Here is a 25847-nt window from a genome sequence, read left to right on the forward strand (position 1 = left end):
AGATTTAAGAATTTCTGGATCAAAAGGCCAAATTGCTTTAGTGATCATGTCAGAGAATGAGAACCAGTTTTGTCATGCTCACCAGCAGTAGATGTGATACTTTAACTTTTACTTATTTGGGAGACAAATATTTATTTTGATAAGGAGAAAAATGATGCTGGTTGGGACAGAAATATTTTTTAACGATACGTATTTACCAGTTACATATTTACATTTTTCAACATACATATTTTTAACCATACACAATTACTAGTTAAATTATCCTTTTAAGTGGATTTTCTGTATGTTATTTGCATATTTTTGTGGTTTTAAACTTTTTTGTGAGTCAAGGGGTCTTGCCTTCTATAAACATTTTAATTAAGAAATGTAATAAACAGATACGTACATAAAAGCAGTATATATACAGTCTAATGAATAACAGAAAAGCCAACACCCAGACTGAAAATTAAAACATCACAGCACCCCCAGAAATTTTCCCTCCCTATGCATTTTGTCTCAGTCAAAAACTTTTCCTCTCCCCCTGCAGAGATAACCACTATCCTGCTTTTTATAGATTTTATTGTTTTGCTCTTTGAAAACAAATGCATCCCTAAACAATCTAGTTTAGTAGTTTGATTTTATTGCTTTTTGAAATTATATAAATGAAATCATTGCATGAGAATCTTAATTTGTGTTAATAAATATATTGTGATAAGAGGGGGAAATCTAGAGTCTTAAGAATGAGAATTTTGCTGGCTTCAAGGCAGCATCATTGAGAATCAGTAGTGGCCCCTAGCAACCTTGGGGCGGGGGGAGGGCAGTGGTTCTCAGTGTTCATATGGCTTGGTGGAAGGTGGTCTACAGGAATAAGGGTAATCAGGGCTCTGAAGAAAGATGGTCCCTGGATGAATGGTGGAGTAGGATTAGGAATGGTGGCATTTAGGTAGTTATTTGGACTCAGTTTCGGATTCAGCAATTTTTTTTGCCTCTTGATGGATTTACTTCATTCTTCTCATGGTAGAACTGATGCTGAAGCCTAACAGCTCCTGTTGATTAGGGAATAGGGTTCACTAGTTATGATATGCATCTGTAGCACCCTGCACTGGCATTAAAGCCTCTGTTTTTGAGTAGAATAGGAAGTGACTTACGGGTGAGGATGGTCCTGAAAGGTCTTTGTTCAAGTGGTTGCGGGAAAGGATGAGTTCTGTGCATATACCTTTAATGGAGTCAGTTTGTTGGAACCCAGATGGCTGTGAACTCTGCCTGTGAATACTGATGGGCGCTAGAAGAGTTTTATCTCACAACTGTTGTTTATTTCTCCTCTTGTACTTACTGTTAAGAGAATATTCTAACTGGTCTCCCTAATGGGAGAACTTCCAGTCATAGTGCCCTCCTCCCCACCATTTAATTTCTACTGCTACTCAGTATTTCTTTTAAGATTTGAATCTAGTTATATTATTTCGCTGTTAAAGAACTTCGTTGACTTCCCTACTTATTGCTTAGCCTGTAGGATTAAGTCCAAATTCCTTTAGCTGGACAGAAAAGAATCTCTGGTCCAGGACCCTGCATACTTCTCTAGCTTCAACTCTTCATGCTTTAAACGTCCTGAACTCCTTACCCAAGCTTGCTTGACTGTATCATCCCTCTGCTCTTTTTGTGTGTGGTGTTCTCTGCCACATATGTTATATACACCATTAGTTATCTGTTGTTTGTTCTGGCTCATAGTCTCATGAGGTTGCAGTCAAGTTGTTGGCTCAGGCTGCCATCATCTGAAGGCTTTTCTGGGATTGAGAATTCATTTTCAGGGTGGCTTATCCACATATCTGGCAAGTTAGTGATGTTGTTGGCAGGAAGCTCCAGTTTCTTTCTGCATGGACCTTTCTAGAGATTCTTGAGTGTCTTCACATGACAGCTTGCTTCCTCCAAAATTGAGTGATCAAGAGAAAACAAGACAGAACCTTGGGGTCTTTTCAGACTTAACCTCCTAAGTCATATCTTCATTTTTGTAAAATCCTGTTTTGTGGAGAGGGGACTATACAAGGATGTGAATATCAGGAGGTGAGAATCATTGGGGTCATCTTGATGCCCATACCTCGCACCCCCTACCCTCTTATGTGTGGTGACCTCTTTTAAAATCAGCTTGAGTATACCACTGTCATGAAGCCTTTCCTAATATCTTGTGTCCCCTGCTGTCTAGTACTTTGTAAGTCCTAGTTAGTAGTTTGTACAGATCTGCTATCCTTGTTTCATGAACAAATAGAAAAGGAAACCAAAGTAAAAATATTTTGTATTAGGTGTATGGTTAATGCAACCCCTTAAGGTTTGATTAAGAAATGCTAAAATATTCTACCACTGACTTAGGACTATATAGATGGAAAATATGCATATAAGTGAATACATAAAATATTTTTAATAATTAAAAATCATCAATAATACATAGTATATCTATTTTGAGAAAGTATTTATAATATAATTGCATATATATCTTAGGAAATATAGGTAATATAAATTGTTGAAAGTGAAAAAAATTAGTACTGGTCTTTACTTGGTGTAAAAAATTTCAGATAGAAAAAAAATGATTTCAGACAGGACATATACTTGGTGATTTCTATGCTTTGACTTTGATAACTAAGTTGAAAAATATTTTTGGAAAAAGTTATTTCATTTTTAATCATTTCTTTTTATGGACTAATATTCTTTTGCTTTTTTTGTAAAGCTGAGATATATTCACTAAATTAAATATTGATTGCAAATTAAAGTGAAGAGTTTCCTCAGCATCTTTGAGGTTGTTTGGTCATTGATAAATGGATACAGAATTCACAGATTTAAAAATTCAGGTTGTGTTCTAGTACTTTGGAACTAACTACCATTTAAGAGAGTACCTTTATGTGTTCATAAAAGATTCTCGTAGGACATCTCATTCAGATATAAATAATAAAAGGAATAGTTCATAATGAGCCATTTAGGTGCTTTAACCAAATTTTTAACTTTTTTCTTGAGTGACTTTTGTTTCAGAATTTAAAGATAGTGCCTTGGAGATTTACATTTTCTATTATAATTGAACAACAATTTTTTGATAAAGCTGTGCTTTATGTTTCCCCATTACAAAAAATATTCAGCTGTTTTTATATTGTTTAAAAAAATTCATGTTGTTAACTCAGTCTTTCAAAACTTTTCCTCTGGTCAGTGATGAGCAGCCCATAGACTTTAGGAGACCAGTTCAACCTCACTAATTTAAGGAATAGGAAGCTAAAAATAGCAATGTCAGTAAGCACATAACAATCCCACTCCCTTTCAAATGAGTTGGGAAATTAAGAAAGCTCTCTTGGAACTGAGTGAATTCTGTCTTGCTGTTGATGCTAGTTTTGAGAGGCTGCAGACTTGTCACTTATATGGCATTTGGTCCTTGGAGCAAAAGAACACAGGGAGATCCAGAAAGGCTTAATGAGTGTTTCCTATTAACCTGTCCTGTTTTAAAAATGAGAATGTTCCCTCCTAGCTGTATAGCAAATTTAGAATGGACTGGAAAAGGTTTTCACATGATATTTTGTATCCCAACACGGCCAAATTCTCTGGATTACCTCTTAGGTTACCTCTTGCCCCTCTGTCCTCACAGATAGTAACTCCCTACCTCCTGCTTTTCTGGGCCTTAACACTCCTTTTAATTAGCTGGTCATATTTCATCCCTGGTCTGTGATTCAACTCTGATGTCAGTTTCTTTTTATCCTCAGGGTTTGCCAAAATGCAGCTGTTTGTAACCATCATTGTTGTATGGTGTCTGAAATATTAGGCAAACAAAAACCCCTTTGGTAACTGGGAAATAATAAAGTAGGGTTTAAGTGTAATTGCAGATATTGCAATTTATGGTGATAAAAATATGTTTTTCTTATTTTAAAATGGAAATTATACAACTCCCGATTTCCCTCTCAGTTGACTCTCTTGGAAAAAAGATTGCTTGCCATGGAACTTTACTTGTAAATGGTGTTCTTCAGTATGAACTAGGAAATGCATGTACTTGGATCTCATTTTTTTAACCAGCATTGAAAACATTCATGACTTCAGGATATTATTTGTAACAAAGTTTACTGTTTGGGCTGATTGTTTAAAGACCTTTTTAAAGTGCTATTACTGTTTAAGCTACCAAAACATTGGGTAATTGTTATCTTGTCTTAGACAACCTCTTCAGTTTTAGCTTCAACCAGTATACCTGCGTGTTATGTTGGCTAAAGTTTCTTGTCCATGGCATAATGTGATGCCTTTATTAAGGAATTTTACTATAAGGAACAGCTTCATAAATGTTTCAGAACTAGCTTTTTAAGAAGGCACTTTAGTATATCACTAGTTTTCATGTTCCAATGATAATAAGAATTTTTTTTTATAATAAGAATATTTAAAGGAGTGTTTGTGATTGGTTGGTTGTTCTGTATGGCAAAACATTTGAATTACTAAGTTTTTGAATCACCCAGTTTTATTAATATTTCATTGGAAAGTACTTTTTTCCTTGATAACATTTTGAAAAGCAATTAGATACGTAGACTTTACAGGATTTTTGTTTTTAATATATTTTAAGCCTTAAGCATACTTCATTTTAAGATCTTTTGGGAGGTTTGAAAAAATGTAATTTTTTGTCATTCTGAGTATGTTTTCATATTGTTCAGAGTTTTATTGCTTCAAATTCTAGTTCGGCTAAAGTTCATAAAGGGCACAATGAGATGCAGATAAATAATTGGTTTATCATAGAAAACTTTCATTTCTCTCACAAATGGCACTGGCCTTTTTTCCCCTCTTATGTCAGACCCTTTGCTGCTCTAGGGCTTTTGCATTTGCTTTCCTCTTGAGATGTTCATTCATAGTCTCTGCATAGGTACATGGTCTTTTCAGGTCTGACTTTTTCAGATAGGTACCCTGACTGTTTAGTCTGAACTACCTTTCCACTCATCTTCTGTCACATACCCTGTCTTATTTTCTTCTCGTTACCTGAGTTAGCTTGTTCATTTATTTGCTTACTTGTCTGCCTCTGCACCTCCATGAAAATAAGGACAGTAGCTGCCTTGTTTACTGCTGTGTATGTAGTGCCTACAGTGATTCCTGTGTACCCCATAAACACCTGTTATTTAAAAAAGGAAAATAATTTCCATGTTTGTGGGCTCTATGTAATAATTGTATTCAAACAAAAATTAGAAATATTTGATCAACTATATTTGCAAACCAAACTAAGAAGTGGCTCTCTTCTCCCCAATCATTTAAAATTATTTAAAATCATTTATTGTTGTTCAAATGAATGCACTAAACACATTTTCAAAGTTAAAATTATAGTAGTTAACATGAATGGAACTTCACCAAAAATACAGATGGGACAAATGACCTTTCATCCAAGAGACAATTGAAAGTTCCTGCTCATAGAAACTGTGTAGCGGGACTGTAATTAACCTTAACTCTCTGGTCTGGGATGTCTGATTTGGTTATGCCCTTTCTCTCATTTAGGGATCTATAAATATATACCATGGATTGATGTTTTTCAAGAACACTTCTCTGAAATATGTTTTAGAATCAGTGTGTTTAAAAAAAAAAAAAGTTCAGACTATATAGAAAATACTATGTGCAGCTAGACGAAACATCATGGTAAAAAATTTTATGATTCTAATTATTTCTGGTCTTTAAATTTCCTGTTGATTGAGTACTTTGAGGTAAGAACCGAATTCCAGATTTTAAAAATGACTTTTTTTAAGTTTCAAGAACATTAGATACTAAGCTGAAAAACAGAAGACATGGCAATGCCTGCTTTATAATGCATTGTAAATTCTTTTGGATGTGCTCCCCTTCCTTCACCCTTTAAGAAAAGCTTTGTCATATGGAGTGAAAGTGAAAGCCTTGTATCTTTCTCACATGAGTGGCTGTTCTCTCCCATTTATCTCCTGTAGCTCCTGAGTATTGGTGTTCCATTGCTTACTTTGAAATGGATGTTCAAGTAGGAGAGACGTTTAAGGTTCCTTCAAGCTGTCCTGTTGTTACTGTTGATGGATACGTAGACCCTTCTGGAGGAGATCGTTTTTGCTTGGGTCAACTCTCCAATGTCCATAGGACAGAAGCCATTGAGAGAGCAAGGTATTGATTGTATAGTTAGATAATTTTAAAATTTGGACATAGTACATTGTCTTTTATTCAGATTTATATTTTTCAATGTAAATTATGTTTTTGAATATAGATAAAAGAATAAAGATCGTCTTGAAAATTCAGAATTTGTAAGCATTTCATTTTAATTGTAGATGTTTATTATTTAAAATATGATAAAATAAGGTCTTTTTTTAAAAGTTAGTGAAGTTTTTATGTTTTGAATAGTAACTAGACCTTTTGGAACCTGGTTTGAAAACAAGTTTTTATTTCCTCTGATTATATGGTGTTTCTTCTATAAGTTTATTGAGAAGAAATAACATAAAATGAAGACACGTTTCTGCAAGTGTTATTTATAGTGGAAGACTAATAATAACAGGGAAGTGATTAAGTAAATTTTAATAAACTTCCATTTTTATGCAGTCATTAAAATATAAGTTTACATAATCAAATGTAAATACTTAAGATGAAATATTATAGGAAAACCTATACAATTTTAGGTACTCTGTGATCTCAGCTCTTTAAGGAAATGTATGTGTGTGTGAGCACATAATCTTGGCTCTGTCACTAACTGTGTGATTTTGGCAGGTTATCTACTCTCTAAGCTAGTGCTGTCTAATAGAATATTTTGTGATGAAGGAAATGGCTTGTATCTGTGCTGTCCAGTACAGTAACTGCTAGCCACATGTAGCTATTGAGCACTTAATATTTGGCTCAGATGATTAACTGAGTTTTTAAATTAATTTTAATTGAATTGTGAAGGTTAGGTGGGAATTTATATTGTGTTCCTGACACATAATATGCGTTACATGAATGCTCATCATTATGACATATGACTAGGATACTAAACACGAAAACACACAGGAATGTTGACAGCAGCTCTCTTTTGGTTATGGTATTATATAATGTCCTTTATTTTTTAACATTTTTCAATATTGAGTATGCTGTATAATCTGAACTAAAATTTGTTTTTAAAATGAAATTTTGTTTCAAAATTTTGTTTCAAAATTTGTTTATCAAAATGAAATGTGATTCACTTTTTCTTCCTAAGGTTGCACATAGGCAAAGGTGTGCAATTGGAATGTAAAGGTGAAGGTGATGTTTGGGTCAGGTGCCTTAGTGACCACGCAGTCTTTGTACAGAGCTACTACTTAGACAGAGAAGCTGGGCGTGCACCTGGAGATGCCGTTCATAAGATCTACCCAAGTGCATATATAAAGGTTAGTTGCAATTTTACTCTAATATTTTAGACTTGGAAAACTCTATTTGTTGTTTAAAGAATTGAGATGGTTTAATTATTATATATTCAACTTATTTCAATTTTAATTTATAACATTGTTTTTGAAAGTGAAAGATAGTTGTAGTTAGATAGCCTAAATATATTTCATATTTCAGGTTTTTCACCATCATCTTAAGCATCTTTAAGATTAGCTATTGTAAGTTAGTGGAATTAACTCTACCTCATCACTTAGTCCTAGGAAGTTGCTTAGCACACAGATAGAATCATTTTTATTTGTGTTTTCTAATTTTTCTACAAGGAATTTTAGTTATTTGTGCTTTATTATTATTTGTGTTATTATTTTTAAGTGGTGCTGGATTTCCTCATATGCTTTGTAATCTATTTAATATTTGTTGGCAAGTTTGTCTCAAGAGATTTTATTTTTTTATTTTTTCCTCCCTGTCATTGCTTCTCCCTGTAGGGCAGTTTTGCCTTAGTCTGGCACCCTGGGATCCACACCTCAGAACCCATTTTTATATTTAGAAGGTAGAGGAGTTTTGTCCCTTGAGGAAATTGAGTTCCAATCCCAGGTATGCCCAGGGCCTAATTCCTGTTGCATAGATTTCTCTGAAGCTTACCCATGCCATGGACAAGAATTTTATTCCTAGATGCATTTCTGAATTAATTGTCAAACTGTTTCACCAGCACTTGCTTCATGGGCAGGTGTGCAGTTGCAGCCCTTGGAGAGTCTATTTTATCTTTCCATATCACTCTAAGAAGTCAAATTCCTGTCCTCTGCATCTTCTGTTTGGTGCTGGTACCCCAAGTACCTTCTGTCTTTCGTCCCTGCTCTCCACGGTGGATTTTGTTTATCCATTATAAGTTAATGGACATATGGGTTGTTTCTACTTTTAGGCTATTTTGAATAATGCTGCTATGCATATTCATGTACAAGTTTTTTAGGTAGATGTATTTTTTCATTTTCTTGGATATATGCCTAGGCGTGGAGTTGCTATATCATAAGATAACTCTGTGTCTGACTTTTTGAGGGACTGCCAGAGTGTTTTCCAAAATGGCAGTGCCGTTTTACATTTCCACCAGCAGTGTATATGCAGGGTTTCAATTTCTCTATATTCTCACCAACACTTGTTATTATCTGTCTTTTTTATTTTAGCCATCATAGTGGATATGAAGTGGTATCTACCTCATTGTGGTTTTGATTTGCATTTCCCTAATGGCTCATAATGTTGAACTTCTTTTCGTGTGTTTATTGGCCATTTGTGCCTCTTTGGAGAAATGTCTGTTCAGATCTTTTCTCATTTTTCAATTGGGTTTTTTAGTCTTTTTATTATTGTTGTAAGAGTTCTTTATTCTGGGTATCAGTCCTTTATCAGATACATGATTTGCAGATATTTTCTTCCATTCTTGGCTCATCTTGTCACTTTTTTTCATGATAATGATTTGCAGCACAAAAGTTTTAAATTTTGGTATAGTCTGTTCTTTGGTTGCTTGTGCTTTTGGTGTCATAGTTAAGAAACCATTGCCTAATCAAAGGTCATAATATTTATGCCTGTGTTTTCTTCTAAGCACTTTATAGTTTAAGGTCTTACATTTAGGTCTGTGATCCATTTTGAGTGGATTTTTGTGTATGGTGTAAGGAAAGGATCCCACTTTTTTCTTTTGCACGAGAACCAGTGGTTCCAGCAACCGTTTGTTCAAAAGACTGTTCTTTCCCTTACTGAATTATCTTGACACCCTGTTGAAAACTCAGTTGACCTTAAATGATAAAGGTTTATTTCTGGGCCATCAATTCTATTTCGTTGATCTATGTATCTGTCCTTGTGACGGTACTACCCTATCTTGATTGCTGTAGCTTTGTGGGAGGTTTTGAAATTGGGAAGTGTGAGCTCTCCAACTTCTTTTTCAGGGTTGTTTTGGCTATAGCCAGCCCCTTGGATTTCCACTTGAATTTTATGATTGGCATGGAAGATACTGAGTTGGTCAAAAAATTCGTTTTGGTTTTTCCATAACATCTCATGGAAAAACCTGAATGAACTTTTTGGCCAACCCAGTATTTATTTTCAGTAGTTTTTCTAGACTTTGTATGTGTTTGGAGCAGAGAGAGAAGGTAATTATGCATACCTGTGCATCCATCTTGATTATAAGTCTTTGGATTACTTGTGCAATTAGAATTGAATGGACAGAGGACCACAGTGTTGAATGCATACTTTGTGCCAGACATAGTTATGAACTTGCAGGATATGAGGTAGTATTTAAAACATTTAAGCTTAAAAAATATGGAATCTTGTATAATTAATTTCTAGGATTGTCAAATAATGTAATATCTCTGTTTTTGGTACAAATGGTCCTTGAAAAGCCCCCAAGATATGATAAACCACTATCATGGACAGATTTTTTTATAGCAGTCTCAGACTTTTGCCTTGAACAATAAATAACTGTTCTTGTGGTACATTTTGGTGGAGTAAAAAACATCCCATTTTTGTTGTATTAACTAAGATTTAAAAATAATTATTTCTGTTTATAAAGTATATTCTTCAGAAGAGTCTTCTAATTAGAAAGAGATAAAAATTTGAGGGTGAGTCAAATATTATCTGCACTCTGGCTGTAGAATTTATTTTAATTAACTTTTAGAAAAGACAAGTACATCATCATTTTTTGACATAATCACCTTGCTTTTCAATACACTTTGTCCATCTGTCAACAAGCTTTCGTATTCCCTCATTAAAAAGTGTTTTAGGCTGAGCTGTGAGCCAAGAATGCACTGCTGTCTTCACTTCTTCATCAGAAGTGAATCTTTGTCCTCATAGGGCTGCTTTCAGGGGACCAAACAGGTGAAAGTCCAGTGGAGCAAGATAAGGACTATAGGGAGGATGCTTTAACACCTCAAGATGAAGTTTTTGCAGAGTGTCGACAGTGTGGGCAGAAGTGTGTGGATGTGCACACCCTCAGACCATAAAAAAATGAATCATTGCATGCTGTTCTTCTTTCATGAAAATCATAAGTGGGGCATCCAGTTTTGCTCACACTGCAGTTATAAGTGAACTGATGTAACACATTCACACCTACACAGCAGTGACTGGGGAGACAGTAGCCTTGAATGGAAAGCGCTGATAAGGCAGTGCAGCCAACAGAAGTTTTAATAGAACCAGAGTGTGGATAATTTTTGACTCACGCTCGTATATCCTAAATCTAACCATTGGTGTTTTCTTCATTTACTACTTTTTTGGTCAGCACTAACTAAAGGATCTGTATTTTACTATTTAGGTTGTCAGATACATTTTCATCAGAGATGATGTTACTGGGGTGAATTGTGTGCAGGTACTTGAACCCTTGGAAGGAGTGCCCTTACATTGGGGAATCCACATGGGGGAATCCACTCTTACCCTCAACACACATATGTACGCACAAACACATTTTTCTCTTTTTAGTTAAAATGAGGAAAACATAGGTTTGGAGAACCATTCTTTCATTTTATTAACCAAGAAGCTAGGACTAAATTGTATTTTTTTTTTTCCTTCTAAGACGTTGATTTGTTTTCCCCCCTGCTTCTCTTAGGACGTAGCAGTCTCCTTACATTTATGAAAATCTGATGTAATGAAATGGTATTTTACAAGCTTTAAATGGAGCAAATGTTTGAATTCTCTTTACGTGCATTGCTCTTTTGTTTTCAAAAGTAAGATATTTTGTTTGTGTTGCTTAAGCACTGGAAGGTTTTTTAAGAGCTTTATTGGGCTTCCTAGGTGGCACAGTGGTTAAGAATCCGCCTGCCAATGCAGGGGACACAGGTTCGGTCCCTGCTCCAGGAAGATCCCACATCCCATGGAGCAACTAAGCCCGTGTGCCACAACTATTGAGTCCGTGCACCACAGCAAAGAGTAGCCCCCGCTTGCCGCAACTTAGAGAAAGCCCGCGTGCAGCAACGAAGACCCAACACAGCCAATAAATAAGTAAATAAATTAATTTAAAAAAAAGCTTTATAAAGATACTGAGGTAATTCACATACCATGTAATTCACCCATTAAAAGTTTACAATTGCGTGCTTTTTAATATATTCACAGAGTTGTGCAGCCATCACCACAATCAATTTTAGAACATTTTCATCACCCCAGAAAGAAACCTTGTATCCTTTAGGTCTTACCTCCCAACCCCCCATTTCTCCCAGCTCTAGACAACCACTAATCTACTTTTTCTCTCTATAGATTTGCCTACTCAGAACAGTTTTTGTAAATGGAATCATATAATGTGGTCTTCTGTGACGTCTTTCATTAAGTATAATGATTTCAAGCTTCATCCATGTAGCATATATCTGTACTTCATTCCTGTTAGGGCTGAATAATATTCCATATACCGCATTTTGTTTATTCATTCTTCAGTTGGTGGACATTTGAGTTTCTACTTTTTGGCTATATTATGAATAATATAGGACATGAACATTCAGGTACAAAGTTTTGTGTGAACATACATTGTCATTTCTCTCACATATACCAAGGAGTGGAATTGCTGAGTCATAAAGTAACTCTGTGTGTAACTTTTTAAGGGACTGCCAAACCGTTTTCCAAAGTGGCTGTAGCATTTTATATTTCCAGCAACAGTGTATGAAGTTTCCGATTTCTCTACAGTCTCATAAATACTTGTTATTATCTGTCTTTTTTATTTTAGCCATCCTAGAGGGTATGCAGTGGTATCTCATTGTGGTGGTTTTTGATTTGCATTTCTTTGGTGATGTTGAGTCTGGTTTGTTTTTGAACACATATATATTAGGGACAGGGGGCAGGCAGTGCTTCTAAACCACAGCTGGACTAGGTTGAAGTTTATTATGATCCCACTTAAATTTATTCCCAGTTACTATATAACATGATCCTTACCTCCAGGTCAGATTACTTGGCAAGTCCTTAAAGCAGTCTTATATTCAGATGCCCAGTATACCACCAACACAATTATGTTTCTCTTTCTGGATTACTGTTTCTTGGTAGTTGATTTAAACGGAGTACTGTAATTGAGCCTTATGAAAGAAGAATGCCAAAATTTGACTCCTGGTTGAAAGAGAATATCCTGAAGATGCTGACAGTGATCTTTGTAAGACACTCACCTTTGTTAAGTAGTAGGTTTGTAATAAGCTTACATGAGAGTAACCATAGGAAATATGTTTAAATAAATGAAATCAGAGGCAAATTGTTGATTAGCCCAGGGGTGGTGATCAGAAATATCTTTTGGATCTGAGCCAGAAATAATATTTAAAACCTTTGGTTATTTTGTATTGTTTTTAACAACTCAGTCGCATTTTGAAGGGAAGATGGTTACATTTCATTGAAAGCCTTAATTTTACCATCCAGTATAACAGATGAAACTTATGGTATAGACAGGTAGAGTGCACAGTGAGGAGGCAGCCTGGGTTTCAGTTAGCATTGTAGCCAATGATTATGTCTTCTGGTGTGAGTGCTCTAATTACATAAATAACCCATGTGGAGAGAAGGTTTGCCGAGGTGCTTAATGAATCATTTTTACTGTATCTGCAGATAAAAGTCATAATGTTTTAAAATTGCATTTTTGTGGTTAACTGTAATATGTGCTCCTGATGTTAGCATAGATTTAGACTAAGACAGTCATAATTATGATTGTTTATAGCATGTTGTAAAGAACCTATGTGTGAAGACCTCTTGGTTATTTTTAATGGTGGAGGTGGGGGTATGTTGAGAACATATTTGAATCCTGGGAATTTATAAGTAAGTTGTATTTCCTCCTCCCAAATAATAAGATTATATATGGGCCATGCTAGGTTAATGATGGCTGAAAAGATTTTTTTAAGTGGTTGTAAAGACCTAAATGTAAAAAATAAAACTCCTAGAGGATAACATAGGAGAAAACCTAGATGACCTTGGGTATGGCAATGACCTTTTAGATACAACATCAAAGGCAGGATCCATGAAGGAAACAGTTGATAGGCTGAACTTCATTAAAATTAAAAATGTCTGCTCTATGCAAGACAGTGTCAAGAGAATGAGAAGATTAGCCACAGACTGGGAGAATATATTTGCAAAAGGCACATCTGATAAAGGACTGTTATCGAAAATATAGGAAATGCTTAACAATAAGAAAACAACCTGATTAAAAAACAGGCAAAAGACCTGAATAGATGCTTCAGTGAAGAGAATATGTTGATAGCAAGTAAGTGTATGGATAGATGTTCAACTTCATATGTCATTAGGGAATTATGAATTAAAACAGTAGTGAGATACCACCATATAATAGTAGAATGGCCAAAATCCAAACACTGACAACACCAAGTGCTGGCCAGGGTATGGAGCAATAGGGACTCTCATTCATTACTGGTGGAAATGCAAAATGGTACAGCTACTTTGGGAGGCAGTTTGGTAGTTTCTTACATAGCTAAATGTATTCTAACCATATGATCCATCAGTCACACTCCTTAATATTTACCCAAATGATTTGAAAACTTATGTCCACACAAAAATCTGCACACAGATGTTTATAGCAGCTTTATTCACAGCTGCCAAAAACTTAGAAGCAACCATGTCCTTCAGTAGGTGAATGGATAAACAAACTGTGGTACACCCACAGAGTGGATGGAATATTATTCAGCACTAAAAAGAAATGAGCTATTAACATTAAGTCATGAAAAGACATGGAGGAACCTTAAATGCTTATTACTAAGTGAAAGAAGCCAACCTGAAAAGGCTACGTACATACTGTATGATTCCAACTCTGTGGCATTCGGGAAAAGGTAAAACTATGGAGACAGTAAGATGAGTGGTTTTCAGGGATAGAGAGGAGGGAAGAATGCATAGGCAGTGCAGAGAGGATTTTTAGGGCAGTGAAAATACTCTGTATGGTACTACAAAGTTGGATACATGTCATTCTCCATTTGTCTAAACCCATAGAATTATAAAATTGAGTGAAATCTAATGTAAACTGTGACTTTTGGTGATAATGATGTGTGAGTGTAGGTTCATCGATTGTAACAGCTATACCACTCTGGTGCAGGATGTTGACAGTGGGGGAGGTTGTACTTGAGTAGGGATAGGGAACTCTTTACTTTTTACTCAGTTTTATCATGAACCTAAAATTGCTCAAAAAATAAAGTTCGTTAATTTCTTTCTTAAAAAAAAAAAAAGTGGTTGAGAGCTATTTGGCATTTCAGATATTTGAGCCCCACTTTATACTGTGCTAGGTAATGCCTTCCAAGAGGTCAGAGCCCAATGAAAAATTTCAGAGTCTAATGGACTCTTGGGAGTCTTGAAAAAATAGTGGTTTTTGTTCTGGGCATTTGGGGGTTTCTGATTTCCAGACCTGACTTTGTCATGCTTTCTATCCTGAAGCCTTTTAGGACTGGTAGTTTGGTCAGGTGATAAATACATCTATATTTGACAAATTTCTGTCTCTTCAGGGAATGGGATAGTCTAAGTTTTGTCCGTTATTGATGCTAGAAGATAGGCATTGAGTAGGGAAATAAGTAAATAGGAATGTGGTTTGCTATTTGGAGAGGGTTCTCTTGTTTATTGTTGTATACTCTTATGGTTTATGTAAATACCATTGCTAAAGACAATCAGAATTTTTTCAGGCATCTGAATGGTTTGGGTTCCAAACCTGTTATCTGGTAAAGTACTATGTTATGTATTCTTTGATTGCTTTTATTATCAAGGATAATTATGCTTGCTCATATTTGGATTTTGTGCATACTAGAAGGATTTTTTAAAATTTAACTTACTTTTGATGAAGGAGTATAGTCACATGGTGTCAGAAATTAAAGTGATATAGAAGTGCATTGAGCAGTCTTGCTTCTACTCTGTCCTTGTCTTCCTTTCCTACGACTTCTCAAGGTGACCACTCTGCTTGTGTAATCTTCTAATGCTTTGAAAAATGCCAACCCTTGGCATGGCTAATATAGACCATTGAAATTACTTATGAATTCCTTAACTCATCCTGAAAGGTCAGTGGCTACATGGGAGGCCAAAAACAAAATAAAAAATAATAAGTAACATTTATTGACAGCTTACTGTATACTATGCCAAGTTTACAACAGCCTTATGAAAGCATGTACACTTAGCATTCCCATTTTATAGATAAGAAAATTGAGGCTTCAGAGAGGTTAAATTTAACCCATGTAAGTAACAGATACCAGTGATAGGATTCAAAGCTAAGCATTTTTTAAAAAAATCGTGAGCATACAGAAAATTAATGAGAAACTAGTTAGTGAAATCCCATATATCCATCATTGAGATTCAGTAGTTAAGATTTTGCATTTACTTGATCTATTCTTTTTCCTTTGTTTCTAAAGTACTGTGTTTTAAAGCAAGTTCTAAATATCATGTTATTTTGCTTCTGTGGATTAAAGTATGCATCTCTGAGAAATGTAGTTTTCTTAAATAGTGACAATGCCTTTTATTCACTCCTCCAAATAATTAGAATGATAAAGAAGTTGGCCATATGACCTAGGCCATCAGTTCAGTCTAAGGAAAACTCTCAGTAATTTGGCTGTGAAAGGATAGGGCGATTTCTTAACTGTTCAGTGTGTGTGGTGTGGTTTTTCCCAAGGACAGTAATGGCTGACCCACACTGAACTCTGGATAAAGGATATAGAGGCCTGTGGCAGCCAAAGCTGTCCTAATGGTGAAATGTGTCTCTTGGTGAGCTTCAAGCCACCTTTCCTAAGAGCTACATCTACATAAAAAATTAAAATTGTGAATTCTTTAATTCTGAGAACGAAATCAAGCTGTGAGTTTTGAATAAATTGTACATTGGTTTTTGATGTATGGAATGTTTTCTGCAGGACTCATGGCATGAGACTTGTTACTTGTTTTTTTAGGTCTTTGATTTGCGTCAGTGTCATCGTCAGATGCAACAGCAGGCAGCTACTGCACAGGCTGCAGCAGCTGCCCAGGCAGCAGCCGTGGCAGGAAACATCCCTGGCCCCGGATCAGTAGGTGGAATAGCCCCAGCTATCAGTAAGTATGCTTTTGATTTCTTTGTTTTAAAGTGTAATGGTTGGTGTTTTATTTTGATTGACTCAGTTGATTAGTTACTTTAAGCAATAATAGAAATTTAAGTTCTTTTTACTGGGATGATAACATTTTTGAATTTGTAAAAAAAAAAACAAAACAAAATGAAACAAAACCTGTTCTTCTGTAATAGTTGCCCTTTGTCTAGGACCCTGTCTTCATTCTTTTTGTATCAAAAAAGGGAGTATGGGATAAAGGAGAAAGGGGGTTATTATTATATTATATTGATCAGTCTCCCCTTTTTTTGTTGATGCTTTTAATTCTTGCCTCACCAGCCAGGGTGGGTTGAGATCACTGACATGCTTTGCTTTATTCTAGAAGGAAAGCATATTTCAATTTCAGAATTAGGCACCTCTCCAGTTTTTTTTAAGTATGCTAAGCATGGAGAGAAAACTAAGTGAGGGTGGTATTTTGATAACTTGTAGACTTTTTTTTAATTTTAGGGTAAAATTGAACTGTGTGCCAGGTTTCACACTGATGGGGAATTTTTTACTGCAGAGTTAAACTCCTGACTATAGACTTTTATGATGGAAACACGTGGCACCCATCTTCCACGTCTGAAGGCATAACTAGTGATTCATTCAACCCCTGTTCTTAACCTCTTCAGTGTGGTAAGCAAATCACACTGGCTAAGAAAACTGCAGTGGCCCTGCAGGTTTCTCTACAGTACATGCAAATTCCTCCCATTAGTTTCATTGTGATATTGATGAATGCAGATTGACTATATGACTGTATGTTCTGACTGGAAAATTAGATGCAGAGTCTCCGTTGTGACTTGTGTTCAGGAGTTTACAATTTAGAGGTAGATAAGGCATACTCATTTAGAGAATCTGATTTTTTAAAAAAAATTTGGGCATCTAAACCATTAATTTGCTAGTTCTGATGTTATAAACATGCTTTTACTAAAGAATCCAGAACTATTATTAAATTTTTCATTCTCATCTACTGTCCCCCATTGAGTAATTACATATTATCTCTGTTACATTGTGAAATTGAGAGACAGACATCATCTAGGTCATCCAAGAAGTCTTAGTGGAACCAGGACTGTTAACTGTCTCATTATTCGTCATGTCTTAACTCTGAACTAGACTGTTTAGACAGACAGTAAAGGTTCTTAGAACCAACCTGTAGACATGCACTACCTCTTAAAAACAAGTTGTTTCTTATCCCTTCACCTCCACTTATAAAGAGAAAAACAGGTGGGGTGTTGGTGGATTGTGGTAATTTATAATTGATGGTAGCTAGAAGACCCATGTGGAATGTAAATTGTCTTAACCAAAAGTTTTCAGTCCCTGTTGATAAAGTATAGATCTACACTTACTTTTTGGCACTTTGACAGAGAAGTTATATGCTGGGGAGAATGAAGTGAAAAAAGCTGGTCACCTTATTAAGATTTAGGGAGGATGGAAAGGAATCAGCCTGTCCCTCTGACGTCTTCCAAATCTTTTCTGTTAGGTTTGTCAGCTGCTGCCGGAATCGGTGTTGATGACCTTCGTCGTTTATGCATACTCAGGATGAGTTTTGTGAAAGGCTGGGGACCTGATTACCCAAGACAGAGCATCAAGGAAACACCTTGCTGGATTGAGATTCACTTACACCGGGCCCTCCAGCTCCTAGATGAAGTACTTCACACCATGCCTATTGCCGACCCACAGCCTTTAGACTGAGGTCTTTTAACTTAATGTTGGGGCCCTTAACATTATCAGGATGGTGGACTATAAAATGCAATCCTGTTTATAATCCGAAGATATATTTCACTTTTGTTCTGCTTTATCTTTTCATAAGGGGTTGAAAAATGTGTTTGCTGCCTTGCTCCTAGCAGACAGAAACTGGATTAAAACAATTTTTTTTTTTTCCTATTTAGAACTTTTCAGGCATGGCTCAGAGCTTGAAGATCAGGAAAAACACATTCTTATTAAATCTTCACCAGTTATGTATGAAGGAATCATTCCAATGCTGGAAAATTTAGCCCTTTAAAATGTTTTAGAGCCTTTTATATGCAGAACATTGATATGTGTGTTATACTACAGAATAAATTCAATATTGCTGATTTTAAAGGCAGAGAAGTTCTCAAAGTTAATTCACCTATGTTATCTTGTGTGTGAGTTGTTATTGTTGAACATACTTTACTCCAAAATATTGTGCCATGTGGGTGAGTTAATTTTACCAAGAGCAACTTTACTCTGTGTTTAAAAGAGAAGATAGTAATGTATTATAACCTTTTATCCAAAACATTTTTTTTCAAGTTAAACTAGTGAAGATGATTTCAGTTCAGATTGTCTTGCGACTTCAATTTTTCTTTTGCCAAGGCAAAACACTAATCTGTGTATATTGAGAATTCCTTACAATTACCAGAGAAAGGAATATCATTTAAAATTACATTTGTTATCTTTATTGGATAACTATTTATCAAGAAATATACTTTTGCCCTGTTAAACAGTAGATGTATTCTATAACTAGGCACAGGGTTGGTTACTAAGAAGCCTAGAAGAGGAATTTCTTTCCTTCATTAACATAGGGAAAGGTTTTGTATTTTTAAAAACACTAAAAGCAGTGTCACTCCATCTAATATCTTACTGTTCTGCAGAGGTGGCAGTGCTTAAACTAAATAATGAGTATTTTGGAAACTGCTAAATTCTGTGTTAAATACTGTGCAGAATAATGGAAACATTTACCGTTCATAATAGGTAGTTTGGATATTTTTGTACTTGATTTGATGTGTGACTTTTTTTTCGTATACTGTTTAAATCATGTATGTTATGACATTGTTTAAAATTCAGTTTTTGTATCTTGGGGCAAGACTGCAAACTTTTTTATACCTTTTGGTTATTCTAAGCCCTTTGCCATCAATGATCATATCAATTGGCAAGTGACTTTGTATAGAGAATTTAAGTAGAAAAGTTGCAAATGTATTGACTGTACCACAGACACGAGATATGTATGCTTTTTACTTAGCTAGTAGCATAAATAAAACTGAATCTCAACATGCAAAGTTGAATTCTAGGTTTGATTTTTAAGTTTTTTTTCTTTTGCACTTTTGAGTCCAACCTTAGTGGCGAGACACCTTCTACTAAATGACAGGCAACAGCCAGTGCTATTGGGCAGCTTTGGTTTTTTTTCTCCCACTCTACCAGGACTTCCCTATGGACATTACATATCAAGTGTAGGGTTGGTTATTTTTTTAACTTTTATTTTACTGTAGCAAAACTAGGCCTGATTGTCTATAAGATAAATAGTTTGCCTACAGGATAAATAGTGTGAAATAAATCAAGGATGATCTTTCAGATGTTTTTGCTTTTTTCGTGGAGGGCCTTTCTAAGTGTAATAAGATTATTTCAGGTGTGTTACAACTTTGGGACATGAGAAACACTTATGCATGATATTCATCCTCATATCAACTTAAATCAACAAATCTTCTACTTCCTTGCTTAGGTCTTCTTAATAAGACCATCCTAGAAACCACTGAGTTTGCTTATTGCTGTGATTTAAACTTACCTTGATCCAAGCTACATGTCTTTTGTTTTTTAAAATAACATTTCTACCAGCTCATTTATACTCTTCAGTACTTACAAATACTTTTGTTAAAGACCTAATCTTAATCTGTAAAAGTTTGGTGATTTTACGTTTTATTGGCAGGTTTTTAAAAAGGTATCTTCATTCTCTAGAAATTTTTGACTTAGGTCTATTTTACTGTGAATGAAGAATAGGAGTAAGAAGAGTTTTAGAATAACATTTTAAAAACCGAGGTTATTTGATTAGAACCGTAAGCATGCTATGATATAATCCATTGCCTTCTTTTCTACTTTAAAGAAGGTTTACATGTGTAATCATCTGGGGAAAGTATTGTGGGAAATATTTGCTAAGTAGCCTGTCTTTGAGGCCAGGCCACCTACCTTGGTTTCTTTTGCAAAGAGCCATGAAGATATGACGAGTACATAGGAGTACTTCTCATTATTAATTGCTTTATATTTGTGCCTAGGTTCAGTCACATGCTTTTATGAAAACATCCAGTATATTATAATCAGTTATTTCTGAGGGCTTAGTTGTTGAACAGTATTTACATTTTTTAGAGGTAGTCATCTTTGATGAATAAGACTAAAAGAATCACTAGGTTTAAGATTTTATGGCTATTTTAAGAGTAGAATAGTTTCCACAGTTCTTGGAAGCTGATGCTATGAGTATATGGTCCTGGGTGGGTTTTCTCTAGCTAGTTCGTATCTCAAAGACTCTCAAAATGTTGAATTTCAGTGAAAGGTGAGTGAGAGATTAACCAGCTATGTACCTTTATAATCCAGTATGAGGCCCATTCCACTTTTGTCTAGTGCCTTTCAGTGCATTATCAAAGGGAAATCCTTAAATCCAAAATGGTGTTGCCTTTATTTTCCAGGGAGTAGATTCTTTTGTGGGATATAGTCTATCTCATTTTTTATAGTATACTACCCCTGGTATACAGAGATTATGGTAATAAATCACTGCCATATAACCTTGTTTTTCTAGAAGCATGGCTCATTTGTATTGACCTAACCACTAAATAGGTTGCCTGTCCCATTCCTCGTGTAAACACTGTAGGTTTACAGGTTGGGTAACCTGACTTAGGGATAACCATACTCAAAATACCCAAATAAACTGAGCACATATTAGCTGTGTTGGGTTTCAAAGTTAAAAATCCACTTTGGTGAGGACGGGTGTAGTGTAAAGAGAGGGGTGTTTGTAATAGAACATTTGAAGGCAAAATAAAATGTCCCATCTTCCAGATGATAAATATCTTATTTTAAAAGTATATTGCAGTTGTCTTTTTGACCATGCCCATCTGAAGAAGGGAAATTTTACATTTTCCCATGGTGCTCCTTGCGTATCTGTGGAGGTTAAAGAATACATGGTGAAGTATTTCTATTCCTAATTTTTGGTGGTAACTAATTAATTACTAGATATTATGTAAAATCAGATTCGTTCAGAACCTTTTTGAGAGCCTTTTGGAAGAAGCAGTGTTATTCTGAGTAGGGCAGAATCCTTTTTGTTGATACTCTCTATAGGTTGCTCCCTCCATCATTGAGTCATTTTACTAGCGTTTTATTTAATGATAGCAGATTGGGAAAATGGTGAATTTTAGGTTACTGGGGTAAATGAGTATATGAAAGCAGTTACCTGTAAAGTCAGTTGACAATTCTATTGCGGATGGGGTTTGGCTAAGACTAGCAGATGGAAGTGCTTTTTTTTTCCTTCCTAAAGGCAGAACCCATTTTGTTGTGGATAGCTAACTATCTGTAAGTAATCGCCTAAGTCCTCCTTTGCAAGGATTATCTAAAATGGGATATGAGAATCTTGTGTGCAACCTTTCCATTTTTTCCTGACAACTAGATAATTTCTTTTCTCCTAAGATACATCGGGAAGGAAGTAAAAAGTTAGTGGCCTTATTCATAGCATCCTCAGGCCTAGCCTTGTCCATGAGCACTTGTCCCAGTGTTGCTAGGTTATTTATCTTCTCTATCTGGTATCACTGCAGAATGGAATTTTCTGCATAATCGAAACTTGCCTTATTTAAGCAGTAAAAGTTTTTTTACTTTGGCCGTTTTTTGGGGTGGAGTTATTTGATATGTATATCAGAGAACACACTGGATACAGTGTTTCTTTTGTGCCTGCTGTCTTATAGACTTCAGGGCCTGCTAAGACATGTGGGACTGTTTTACCTGCACTAAATGGTTGCAGACTGCTATGGCTTAGAATATTTGGTTTTTCTGTACGCTCCCCCACCCCATTAATGACAGCAACCACTTCCTGTGTGTTATTCGTATACCTCCCCTTAGTTCCTTCTTCCCTTTTTGATTCATTTTCCCAACTGCTTGGGCAAGGAAGCCAGATAACCATACTTAGAACTTTCTTTAAAACACAAGGGCGAACCGGGACAGGACCCAGGAAAGTTTCCTGTAAAGTATTGAAAAGGACTTCAGTGCTTTGGCATTTGATTTCAGTTTGACTGCTTAGTGTGCTTCCTGATTCTTGCTGAGTTTCAGGTAGTTGAGATAGAGAGAAGTGAGTCATATTCATAGTTTCCCCCTTTGAAAGGTTTTGTTGTTTCCACTTGAATGCTGCTCCAACAAAAACTGGGGTTAAACAGTGTTGGTTACTATGTCAGCATCAATAGCCAGTGGCAATACCATTGCCTAGAGGACACCAGCCAAAAAAAAAAAGAACAACAGCAAAAAACAGAAACCTTGGAAAATGAGGGGGTCATTTTTATTTTGTTTTGGTGTCCCCTTTTTGAGTCCTATCTTCTGGCCTTCCTCCTCTATAGATATTTTTGACCTTTAGGTGCCTTTATGAGAATTGAGGGTCTGATATCCTGCCCCAAGGAGCAGCTAAAATGATTGCTGATGTTTTCAGGGATTTTAACATCAGACTTGAATGAGTGAATGAACCTTTTTTCTTTTCCTTTCATTATCTTCTTAAAAAAAATGTAGGAAGAACTAAGGAAAAAACTCCAGTGAAGACAATCATTTCTCTCTATTGATGCAGATAGTATTTCAGATGCTTTCTCAGTAGGTCTCAGAACCAGTGCTCTTGTTCCACCTGAAACGAGTGGCTCTGGGCTGGGGCCAGACAGTTGCACTCTCTAGTTTGCGCTCTGCCACTCATTTGATGCATGACCTTGGGCAAGTCATTTACCTTCTTTGGGCCTCAGTTGCCTCATCTGTAAAATGAGGGAGTTGGACTAGATGAGTTCTTCCAGCTCTGAAGTTTAAGTGACCTTGCCTACCTTGCAGCAGTTTTTGATTTCTTCCTTACCTTTGGTCTGCTGTTTGAGGGGCCTTTTTACTTATTTCCACATTATTCAAATGAGACTAGGCTTGATATTTTATTACTGTTCTATGGACAAGAAGTTACATAATATGTCCTTAAGACTTAAATTCAACCAAAGGCCTAGCACCACCTTGGGGGCTGCAAGAAATACTTAAAAAAAAAAATAGAGGGAGAAAAGCCTTCATTTTATTTTCCCATCATCTCTATTCAAGGTTTATTAAGGCTTTTTTCAAGTCATGATAGTCTACCTTTTGGGTTGGTATGTGTGTGACACCATCCTCTTAAATGCTATGTGCTGGTAATTTTTTTAAACTAAAATGGATTGAAAACTTACTGTAAATGCCTAAATGATATTAGAGGTCATTGCTTTGGGTCTTTGGTTGCTTAACTCTTCTATTCTCAAAACAGGGAAATTCCCTTGAACTGTATCAATTAAAATGGTTTATATGACTCAAGAAATCAATACCAGTGGATGATTATTCACTTTATTTTTGGCTCTTTTTAGGTCCATTTTGATTAGAAGACTTTTGGCTGGAGCATTCCTTTCAGAGTTCTCTTCCAGCCTATCCTTGGATGAGTATAATTAATGGACTTGGCTTTTTCAAGGACCTTGAGAACCTTCCTTGGGGGTGGGTCAAGGGTAGGGGACTGGGGGGGACTGGGGAGTCCTGGTAGAGGCCAGCTCTGTGGTAGCTGGAAAGGAGGGAATGAAACCAGCTGCTGTTGCTGTGGCTGCTTGTCATTGATAGAAGGACTCATGGGCTTGGATTGGTTAAACAGCTTAACATGGAGTCAGCAAACTTCTTCCAAATATTGGGTTCTGGCTGATGCCTTGGACATATGATTTAAGGGAAAAGTGTGAAAGCTTGTAGCTGTTGAAAACCTGGTGGGCTGCACAACCATTTGGAGGAGGTGACTAGGGGCTGAGGACAGATTTGGTGATAGTATTTCCCAACTCTGTGTCCTCCCCTGAAGTCAGAGGAATGCAGCTATGCCAAAACTTAGAGAAGAGCCACACTTAGCTTCTGCTTTTGGGAGAACTGGTCAGCTAAGGCTCTGGTAGTTCCTTTGTGGCTTTCTGTGTACTTTTGCCTGGTTGAAGTCTGTGGCTGAAAAAATAGTTGAACCTTTCCTGAGAACTCTGTAACAAAGTATGTTTTTGATTAAAAGAGAAAGCCAATTAAATCATTATGTGCTCATTCTTTTTCTTAAAATTTGTGGATGTTTTAGATCTAGAAAGAATTTCTAATCACTTAGGAAATTCTCAGACTTGAGGACATTTTCCTTCATTGCTTTGTGACCATTGAAATGGGAACTACAGCATTTCAAATATGACCATGGGAGAACAGTCCCCATTCTTTTCTGATTTCTGAAAGGAGAGAGTGGAATTATGGTGGTTGAAGATGTGGGAGCTAGGGAATTCTGAGAACCAAGATGCTTAAAGGAGAGACAGAAATTGGAAATTGGAGACCCTATCATTGCCCATCAAAGGATAAGGAAAGCTGTTCTCCCCTAGCTGCCTCCTTTATGAAATAAGGGGTCATTGTGGGGCAGGGGGTGGTCACGTAAGGTGATTCTTTGACAATGGCTTGTTTAAAAAAAAAAAAAAAACATATTTTTTCTTCCTGATCTTGCTGATGTGAGTTCCAGAGGTGTTTATCAGGCCGAGAAACTTGTTCTCCCCTGACCTAAAATTTACAGTATTTTAAGCCAGAACTTGAAGAGGGTTGTCGATTGGCATTCTGTTGAGGGGGAAGAAAATTCCTGTGGAACTCTTCAGGAGTTGGGGCAGTTTTATGTATTCTTCATCTCTCTCTGCCCTGTGCCTTTGACCCTTGATTCTTTGTGCTTTGTTCAATCTCCTGCCTTATGATAGCTGCCACAAATGACAGCCTGAAAAGTCCCAACCCCTCTTCAGACCCTTCTCACCCTGTCTTCCCACTGTGATAAATTGTAGTGCCCTTTACCCTCAGCCCTTTCTGTTCTAAAAGAGCAGTTCTTTTAGTTCTGGCCCTACTTTGGGGATGGCATCCACTTGGGATGGACAGAATGGGTTGAGGGAATTTGTCACCAGCAGACCTACCCTAAAAGAATGGTTAAAGGAGTTTCTCTAAACAGGAAGGAAATGATCAAAGAAGAAAGATGGTAATGTCAAGAACAGATTAAAAATATGGTAAGCAAAAAATATACATGTATACAGTAAGCAAAAATATATGTAAATACATAAATTTCATCTTGAGTTTTCTAAATTGCTAGTTGAAGCAAAAGTTATAGAATATTAAGAATATTAATAAAGAATGTATTAAGAAACGTGACCCAACTATATACTGTCTATAATTTAATAATATAGGCAATCTGAAAGAAAGAAGTTTATAGGAAAATATATATTAGGTAAACAAAGAAAAGCAGGATTGGCTGTGTTAATATCAGATAATGTAGATTTCAGAACAAAGAAAAATGCCAGAGATAGAGAGGGACATTATATAATAAAAAAAGGTTAATTCATCAAGACAGAGTTAATCCTAAGTGTGTATACACCAGGCAACAGAGCAAAATATGGGAAGCAAAAAATAATAGAATTGGATGGAGAAATATATCCACAGCCATAGTTGGGGACTTCAACACAGCTTTTTAAACAACTGATAGAATAAACATAAAATCATCAAGGATATAGAAGAATTCAACAACACCATCAACCAATA

General features: G+C 36.0%; 1 protein-coding gene across 3 annotated transcripts in view; it reads left to right on the forward strand.

Annotated features, from left to right (window-relative positions):
- SMAD4 (SMAD family member 4) overlaps positions 1-24704 on the forward strand; it is a 53222-nt gene extending 28518 nt beyond the window's left edge. For 2 of the 3 annotated variants that reach the window (XM_057698321.1, XM_057698322.1), the window contains exons 9-12: positions 5901-6084; positions 7142-7310; positions 16155-16293; positions 17803-24704. In XM_057698321.1, coding sequence (XP_057554304.1) covers positions 5901-6084; positions 7142-7310; positions 16155-16293; positions 17803-18014 — 704 coding nt within the window. In that variant the 3' untranslated portion in view covers positions 18015-24704. Of the gene's footprint in view, positions 1-5900; positions 6085-7141; positions 7311-16154; positions 16294-16845; positions 16959-17802 lie in introns of all 3 variants that reach the window. The other variant, XR_009047928.1, reaches the window with a different exon arrangement.
- The last annotated feature ends 1143 nt before the right edge of the window (positions 24705-25847 follow it).

Source organism: Hippopotamus amphibius, chromosome 11, assembly GCF_030028045.1.
Source record: "Hippopotamus amphibius kiboko isolate mHipAmp2 chromosome 11, mHipAmp2.hap2, whole genome shotgun sequence".
NCBI classification, from domain to species: domain Eukaryota; kingdom Metazoa; phylum Chordata; class Mammalia; order Artiodactyla; family Hippopotamidae; genus Hippopotamus; species Hippopotamus amphibius.